This window comes from Teleopsis dalmanni, unplaced genomic scaffold (genome assembly GCF_002237135.1).
Source record: "Teleopsis dalmanni isolate 2A unplaced genomic scaffold, ASM223713v2 unscaffolded_contig_1747, whole genome shotgun sequence".
In the NCBI taxonomy this organism is placed as follows: Eukaryota; Metazoa; Arthropoda; class Insecta; order Diptera; family Diopsidae; genus Teleopsis; species Teleopsis dalmanni.
Window position 1 is genome coordinate 1 of NW_024033129.1, and position 8,468 is coordinate 8,468.

The 8,468-nt window shown below is 30.8% G+C and overlaps 6 protein-coding genes across 6 annotated transcripts; 4 read left to right on the forward strand and 2 right to left on the reverse strand.

Moving 5' to 3' along the window:
* Positions 1-5: 5 nt before the first annotated feature.
* Positions 6-302, forward strand: LOC119664309 (histone H2B; the record flags this gene model as incomplete). Its single annotated transcript, XM_038073822.1, has 1 exon — positions 6-302. A coding segment is annotated over one exon (297 nt), but the record flags the coding sequence as incomplete, so codon positions are not given.
* A 1,334-nt stretch (positions 303-1,636) lies between these two features.
* LOC119664308 lies at positions 1,637-7,182 on the reverse strand. Its single transcript, XM_038073821.1, has 4 exons — positions 6,778-7,182; positions 4,935-4,998; positions 4,491-4,840; positions 1,637-2,053 (listed from the first exon to the last, which is right to left on the reverse strand). Exons 1-4 carry the CDS (start codon positions 7,180-7,182, stop codon positions 1,637-1,639), a joined length of 1,236 nt encoding a protein of 411 aa, XP_037929749.1.
* On the forward strand, positions 2,363-2,756 carry LOC119664313 (histone H4). Its single transcript, XM_038073825.1, has one exon. It carries the CDS (start codon positions 2,376-2,378, stop codon positions 2,685-2,687), a length of 312 nt encoding a protein of 103 aa, XP_037929753.1. The 5' UTR covers positions 2,363-2,375; the 3' UTR covers positions 2,688-2,756.
* On the reverse strand, positions 4,441-4,859 carry LOC119664311 (histone H2A). Its single transcript, XM_038073823.1, has one exon. It carries the CDS (start codon positions 4,857-4,859, stop codon positions 4,485-4,487), a length of 375 nt encoding a protein of 124 aa, XP_037929751.1. The 3' UTR covers positions 4,441-4,484.
* LOC119664312 (histone H2B-like) lies at positions 5,066-5,437 on the forward strand. The gene has a single exon (XM_038073824.1). The coding sequence runs from the start codon at positions 5,066-5,068 to the stop codon at positions 5,435-5,437; it is 372 nt and encodes a 123-aa protein (XP_037929752.1).
* Positions 7,183-7,497: 315 nt separating the features above from the next.
* Positions 7,498-7,891, forward strand: LOC119664314 (histone H4). Its single transcript, XM_038073827.1, has one exon. It carries the CDS (start codon positions 7,511-7,513, stop codon positions 7,820-7,822), a length of 312 nt encoding a protein of 103 aa, XP_037929755.1. The 5' UTR covers positions 7,498-7,510; the 3' UTR covers positions 7,823-7,891.
* Positions 7,892-8,468: the final 577 nt, after the last annotated feature.

Consider the following 8,468-nt stretch of genomic DNA (forward strand, 5'->3'; position numbering starts at 1 on the left):
ATAAGAAGAAGAAGCGCAGGAGGAAGGAAAGTTATGCTATTTACATTTATAAAGTATTGAAGCAAGTTCATCCTGATACTGGTATTTCATCCAAGGCTATGAGCATCATGAACAGCTTTGTGAATGATATATTCGAACGCATTGCTGCTGAAGCTTCACGTTTGGCCCACTATAACAAACGATCCACAATTACTAGTCGGGAAATTCAAACTGCAGTTCGCCTTTTACTTCCTGGTGAATTGGCTAAGCACGCAGTTAGTGAAGGTACTAAAGCTGTCACTAAGTATACCAGTTCCAAGTAAATTTTTTTGTATTGAACAATCAACATTAACTCCAACGGTCCTTTTCAGGACCACAAAAATATTTAATTAAAGTCGATAATTGATCTTAAAATTACTAACATACACTTCACAAATAAATGAACATTTTAGAAATGAATAAAATAATACTGATTTTCGAGCATATATATTTTGAATAATCAGAAAAAATAAGTGAATATAACTAACTGATAATAATATACGTATAAGGTTCCAATAAATACACAAATGCCATGTTTCACCTAAAGTATGTAACAAAAAATTATAAAAATATTTCATTTATGTGTTAAAAATACCATATATAATTAAGTTTTAAATATATTCACTGATCTTTGGCATAAATTAAATTTTAAATCTTTTGAACTTTCCCTTTCAGGCATTTAGTTCTTCTATTAACTGGCATATTCTAGACTCTACTGTATACCATACTTAACAATAGAAACTAGAATATGAAAAATATTGCAGTATGAATTACCCACTTCAACTTTTGCATTATTTTAGCACCTTTACTCCATTCTATTTGTTAGCCTGGACATTTATTTCTTTAACTCATTAAACTGTCAAAGTACTTTCTCGAGCTTGTATACGCTGCTTTCGTTCTCACATTTCCGTCGTCTTATATATACTATATTATAAATATTAAATAGTCAATTATTATTCGCAGAAATTTTTAAAGCCATATACTTGGTACACTAAAGAAAATCTTGAGGAGATCTCAGTTATTAAATTGTGAAAGACTTCCGAGTGAAATCACATTAGAGAACGTAGTAGGTATACGTAAATTATGATCGATTATATCTATTCACAAAAGTTTTGAACTCTTTAAGAATATACTCCGTGAAGCGAGTTACTATATTCTCGATTGAGCAACGAGTTGGGTCAGGAGAGTGATCCCTCTGAATGAACTGGAAAGTAAGCACAATGGGAAGATCTCGGTATGCAGAATATTGGGAGGCAGTATAGTTATGCTGATATTAACATTTCTGTATTATAATACCAAAATTTATATACTTTGGAATGTTCTTCACTTTTTATTAAAAGTATTGTTATCATAAGTTGATAATTTTAACAAGCAACAAAGCTAAAAAACTAATAACTTCAACAATAATTGCTATAAGTGTGAAGTTTATATATAGCGTTATATGCTGATCATCATCAAAAATTATAGTTACAAAGAAGAATGAGAGAATCAATTATCTTTATATATTCATTTTATCTGAGTATTATTAATTTGAATATGATGTTTAACTATCTCTTTTCTTTAATTAATTTTGGTCCTGAAAAGGACCGATGTTTATTAAATAGTATGAAATTGCTTCTTAAGCACGTTCTCCACGAATACGTCTCGCCAATTGAATATCTTTTGGCATAATGGTTACGCGTTTAGCATGAATAGCGCATAAGTTAGTATCTTCAAAAAGCCCAACTAAGTATGCTTCGCTAGCTTCTTGGAGAGCCATTACAGCAGAACTCTGGAAACGTAAATCAGTTTTGAAATCCTGTGCAATTTCACGGACTAAACGCTGGAATGGCAGTTTGCGAATTAAGAGTTCTGTACTCTTTTGATAGCGACGAATTTCACGCAAAGCTACAGTTCCCGGACGATAACGATGTGGTTTTTTTACACCGCCAGTTGCGGGCGCACTTTTGCGTGCGGCCTTAGTAGCCAATTGTTTACGTGGTGCCTTACCACCAGTCGATTTACGAGCAGTTTGCTTTGTACGAGCCATAATTAAACAAATTGTTAAATAAAATTTAATTTAACGAATAAATGTTGAGAGAGTAAATTTCAAAACAAACTCTTATGATCCATCTCAACTGTTCACATGTTCAAACAGTCATTGTTCATTATATCCTTAATATCCTTTACATTGTTTATTTCTACCCTCAATTATTTGAGTGCCATTTTTGAGTAATTTGTTGTGTTTAAGCATTGTCACTCATATCTTTTGTATTGTTCATTTTTTCTATAAATACTGTGCATATCTAGTGTGGAATTTATTTACTGTTTAAGTCTGAATAGACAAGTATTATCTGTACTAAAATTATAACCTCAAAATGACTGGTCGTGGTAAAGGTGGTAAAGGTTTGGGAAAAGGTGGTGCTAAGCGTCATCGCAAAGTTCTTCGTGATAACATCCAAGGTATCACAAAACCAGCTATAAGACGTTTGGCTCGCCGTGGTGGAGTTAAGCGTATTTCTGGTTTGATTTACGAAGAAACTCGTGGTGTATTGAAGGTATTTCTGGAAAATGTGATCCGTGATGCAGTTACATATACAGAACATGCCAAAAGGAAGACTGTTACAGCCATGGATGTTGTATATGCTTTGAAGAGACAAGGTCGCACCCTCTACGGTTTCGGAGGTTAAATAAATAATATTAGTTTAAAAATGCAATACTATTAACACTATATTGCCCAATGGTCCTTTTCAGGACCCGAATATTTTCATTTTTTGAGATAAATAATTCATTTGAACACATACTTGACTGTAATTTATACAAATATTTTTATCGACTTCAAATATTAAGATTTTAAGACAAAAATTAATTGAAGTTGAATGTACATAAGTAAGAAACTTTAGAAATTTTTCTTAGTTAGATTTTCAAGAAACATGTTTTAATGTAGGTATTCAAAATTATTCTTTTAATCAAACTAGTTTTAGACGTAGAAATATCTAAGAATTCACCAATTATTTATTAAATAGATATATCTCAATAAAAATAAATATAGAAGTAAATATAACAAAGTTGTATGTAATATTTCTTTATAATTATTTCTTTTATGTCTTCGTATTTAAATAACGGTTAATTTTTAGTTTCAATAATCATAATAATTATACAAATAATTGTTTAAAATTTTTTTTCTGTACTGTCATTCTCAATACGATTTAGCATGACAACATTTAGCATGAAACAACATTGAAAACCGATATCTCATAATGAAATACTATTTATACCCCAATCACTTAATTTTTAAATCTGTTCCTCAATTGAATTAAATTGTAAAAGAATTTAGAAACTAAGAGTATTTTATTGTTTTATGTATTCTCCTTCTGTTTAGAATATATCAGTTTCCTACCACCCAGGATATAAGTTTCAAAGAAAGAAAGACATTTTTTTAATAACACACATGCTTTTAAAATTATATACCATATCTTATTGATTCGTTTGGTGGCAGATAAAATTATGGCGGGAAAATTTCTACCTACTGGTATGTGAACTAAAATACTTAAGGCTTGCATTGTTATACCATTCATTTTTTTATTTAAAAAAAAAGTAACTGACAAAATTGTCAGTACAGTTCACACGCATACCAAGGACACTCAAGATCCATACATATACTTCCAAGCCGAATGAGCATGAGTGTGAGTGAAATTGAGTAAGAAACTATAAGCCGAAATGGAATGAAGATGGAACGTGAGTAATTTTCTTATTTGCATTTACGCGCCAAAATATATGAAATAAAATCTATATTTAAGATGAATTTAATAGAATTACATACAACCTTTTCTTTGTTAGTTATATTGTCATAAAGCGATTAAAAGAAGCAATGTGAATGTGAATGTTTTATAATTCTTTACTAAATCTGTTCAGTTTAGTAATATATCAGAAATATTGTTCTGAGATGAGTACTTATTACTTAATGCGATGAGTCTTGAATATAATTACATGTTTTTGTACCATATATAGAATTGTTTAATTGCATTTTATACTATATACAAACTATATATAACTAGTTAAAATAAATTAGGATACGTATATACCGAAAATAATGATTATAATGAATTGTTTATTTCAAACGTAAATGTGATATTAAAACATAATTAATCCACAAATTGCTCAAATAGAGCTAATGTTAAAATTAGAATGTTTTACACGTACGTGTAGGAAGTAACCGAATTAATACGTATGGAGTAGAATTGCTCTGATTGCCGGAAGATGAAGGTGCTTGATTCCAAATCATATTTCATTTGACATTATTTTGGAAATGGTTTCTGTAAACCAATTTTAACCATTTTTATGGGTTACGTTTTTCAAAGAAATATTTGTATAAATAATAATTGTTTGAAATGAAGTATGTTTTCTTTAATCAAATAAATTGATCGTCCTGAAAAGGACGGTTGTTGTTCGAAAATTTCGAAAGAAATAGTGTTGTAAGATATAGTTTAAGCCTTCTTTTCTGTTTTCTTAGGCAAAAGTACAGCTTGGATGTTTGGTAATACACCACCTTGTGCGATTGTAACACCAGACAACAATTTGTTTAATTCTTCATCATTACGGATGGCCAATTGTAAATGACGGGGTATGATTCTTGTCTTCTTATTATCGCGTGCTGCATTGCCAGCCAATTCAAGAACTTCAGCTGCCAAATATTCCATAACAGCAGCTAAGTAGACGGGAGCGCCGGCACCAACGCGTTCAGCATAATTGCCTTTTCGCAGCAATCGATGAATGCGACCAACTGGAAATTGTAATCCAGCACGATTTGAGCGAGACTTTGCCTTGCCCTTAACTTTACCTCCTTTACCACGACCAGACATGTTTCAATAGTATTTGATTGTTAAGTTGATCTACGTGATCTGAGTTGAAAACAGGCAAACACCAAGAATTTATACCTTTTTCATCCCCTAATGTGAAGAGAGAATTTCTTGAAATTTCTGTTTTAAAAATACATAAATTCTGAGTGAGGGTAGTTTAAATTTGAAAATTCATAAAATTGAAAATTTGAAAATTCACATTTGAAATCATGCCACCAAAAACTAGCGGAAAAGCGGTCAAGAAGGACGGAAAGGCTCAGAAGAATATAACTAAGAACGATAAGAAGAAGAAGCGCAGGAGGAAGGAAAGTTATGCTATTTACATTTATAAAGTATTGAAGCAAGTTCATCCTGATACTGGTATTTCATCCAAGGCTATGAGCATCATGAACAGCTTTGTGAATGATATATTTGAGCGCATTGCTGCTGAAGCTTCACGTTTGGCCCACTATAACAAACGATCCACAATTACTAGTCGGGAAATTCAAACTGCAGTTCGCCTTTTACTTCCTGGTGAATTGGCTAAGCACGCAGTTAGTGAAGGTACTAAAGCTGTCACTAAGTATACCAGTTCCAAGTAAATTTTTTTGTATTGAACAATCAACATTAACTCCAACGGTCCTTTTCAGGACCACAAAAATATTTAATTAAAGTCGATAATTGATCTTAAAATTACTAACATACACTTCACAAATAAATGAACATTTTAGAAATGAATAAAATAATACTGATTTTCGAGCATATATATTTTGAATAATCAGAAAAAATAAGTGAATATAACTAACTGATAATAATATACGTATAAGGTTCCAATAAATACACAAATGCCATGTTTCACCTAAAGTATGTAACAAAAAATTATAAAAATATTTCATTTATGTGTTAAAAATACCATATATAATTAAGTTTTAAATATATTCACTGATCTTTGGCATAAATTAAATTTTAAATCTTTTGAACTTTCCCTTTCAGGCATTTAGTTCTTCTATTAACTGGCATATTCTAGACTCTACTGTATACCATACTTAACAATAGAAACTAGAATATGAAAAATATTGCAGTATGAATTACCCACTTCAACTTTTGCATTATTTTAGCACCTTTACTCCATTCTATTTGTTAGCCTGGACATTTATTTCTTTAACTCATTAAACTGTCAAAGTACTTTCTCGAGCTTGTATACGCTGCTTTCGTTCTCACATTTCCGTCGTCTTATATATACTATATTATAAATATTAAATAGTCAATTATTATTCGCAGAAATTTTTAAAGCCATATACTTGGTACACTAAAGAAAATCTTGAGGAGATCTCAGTTATTAAATTGTGAAAGACTTCCGAGTGAAATCACATTAGAGAACGTAGTAGGTATACGTAAATTATGATCGATTATATCTATTCACAAAAGTTTTGAACTCTTTAAGAATATACTCCGTGAAGCGAGTTACTATATTCTCGATTGAGCAACGAGTTGGGTCAGGAGAGTGATCCCTCTGAATGAACTGGAAAGTAAGCACAATGGGAAGATCTCGGTATGCAGAATATTGGGAGGCAGTATAGTTATGCTGATATTAACATTTCTGTATTATAATACCAAAATTTATATACTTTGGAATGTTCTTCACTTTTTATTAAAAGTATTGTTATCATAAGTTGATAATTTTAACAAGCAACAAAGCTAAAAAACTAATAACTTCAACAATAATTGCTATAAGTGTGAAGTTTATATATAGCGTTATATGCTGATCATCATCAAAAATTATAGTTACAAAGAAGAATGAGAGAATCAATTATCTTTATATATTCATTTTATCTGAGTATTATTAATTTGAATATGATGTTTAACTATCTCTTTTCTTTAATTAATTTTGGTCCTGAAAAGGACCGATGTTTATTAAATAGTATGAAATTGCTTCTTAAGCACGTTCTCCACGAATACGTCTCGCCAATTGAATATCTTTTGGCATAATGGTTACGCGTTTAGCATGAATAGCGCATAAGTTAGTATCTTCAAAAAGCCCAACTAAGTATGCTTCGCTAGCTTCTTGGAGAGCCATTACAGCAGAACTCTGGAAACGTAAATCAGTTTTGAAATCCTGTGCAATTTCACGGACTAAACGCTGGAATGGCAGTTTGCGAATTAAGAGTTCTGTACTCTTTTGATAGCGACGAATTTCACGCAAAGCTACAGTTCCCGGACGATAACGATGTGGTTTTTTTACACCGCCAGTTGCGGGCGCACTTTTGCGTGCGGCCTTAGTAGCCAATTGTTTACGTGGTGCCTTACCACCAGTCGATTTACGAGCAGTTTGCTTTGTACGAGCCATAATTAAACAAATTGTTAAATAAAATTTAATTTAACGAATAAATGTTGAGAGAGTAAATTTCAAAACAAACTCTTATGATCCATCTCAACTGTTCACATGTTCAAACAGTCATTGTTCATTATATCCTTAATATCCTTTACATTGTTTATTTCTACCCTCAATTATTTGAGTGCCATTTTTGAGTAATTTGTTGTGTTTAAGCATTGTCACTCATATCTTTTGTATTGTTCATTTTTTCTATAAATACTGTGCATATCTAGTGTGGAATTTATTTACTGTTTAAGTCTGAATAGACAAGTATTATCTGTACTAAAATTATAACCTCAAAATGACTGGTCGTGGTAAAGGTGGTAAAGGTTTGGGAAAAGGTGGTGCTAAGCGTCATCGCAAAGTTCTTCGTGATAACATCCAAGGTATCACAAAACCAGCTATAAGACGTTTGGCTCGCCGTGGTGGAGTTAAGCGTATTTCTGGTTTGATTTACGAAGAAACTCGTGGTGTATTGAAGGTATTTCTGGAAAATGTGATCCGTGATGCAGTTACATATACAGAACATGCCAAAAGGAAGACTGTTACAGCCATGGATGTTGTATATGCTTTGAAGAGACAAGGTCGCACCCTCTACGGTTTCGGAGGTTAAATAAATAATATTAGTTTAAAAATGCAATACTATTAACACTATATTGCCCAATGGTCCTTTTCAGGACCCGAATATTTTCATTTTTTGAGATAAATAATTCATTTGAACACATACTTGACTGTAATTTATACAAATATTTTTATCGACTTCAAATATTAAGATTTTAAGACAAAAATTAATTGAAGTTGAATGTAAGTAAGAAACTTTAGAAATTTTTCTTAGTTAGATTTTCAAGAAACATGTTTTAATGTAGGTATTCAAAATTATTCTTTTAATCAAACTAGTTTTAGACGTAGAAATATCTAAGAATTCACCAATTATTTATTAAATAGATATATCTCAATAAAAATAAATAAAGAAGTAAATATAACAAAGTTGTATGTAATATTTCCTTATAATTATTTCTTTTATATCTTCGTATTTAAATAACGGTTAATTTTTAGTTTCAATAATTATAATAATTATAATAATTATACAAATAATTGTTTAAAATTTTTTTTATGTACTGTCATTCTCAATACGATTTAGCATGACAACATTTAGCATGAAACAACATTGAAAACCGATATTTCATAATGAAATACTATTTATACCCCAATCACTTAATATTTAAATGTGTTCCTCAACTGAATTAAATTGTAAAAAA

Bases quoted from the DNA above. Each gene is read 5' to 3' on its own strand.
- LOC119664313 (XM_038073825.1), top strand. From the start codon at position 2,376: ATGACTGGTCGTGGTAAAGGTGGTAAAGGTTTGGGAAAAGGTGGTGCT.
- LOC119664311 (XM_038073823.1), bottom strand. From the start codon at position 4,859: ATGTCTGGTCGTGGTAAAGGAGGTAAAGTTAAGGGCAAGGCAAAGTCT.
- LOC119664312 (XM_038073824.1), top strand. From the start codon at position 5,066: ATGCCACCAAAAACTAGCGGAAAAGCGGTCAAGAAGGACGGAAAGGCT.
- LOC119664308 (XM_038073821.1), bottom strand. From the start codon at position 7,182: ATGGCTCGTACAAAGCAAACTGCTCGTAAATCGACTGGTGGTAAGGCA. The intron at 4,841-4,934 runs GTATAAATTCTT...GTCGTGGTAAAG, and splicing joins CACATTAGGGGATGAAAAAG to GAGGTAAAGTTAAGGGCAAG. The intron at 2,054-4,490 runs GCTTAAACTATA...TTAACAATTTGT, and splicing joins CTAAGAAAACAGAAAAGAAG to TTAATTATGGCTCGTACAAA.
- LOC119664314 (XM_038073827.1), top strand. From the start codon at position 7,511: ATGACTGGTCGTGGTAAAGGTGGTAAAGGTTTGGGAAAAGGTGGTGCT.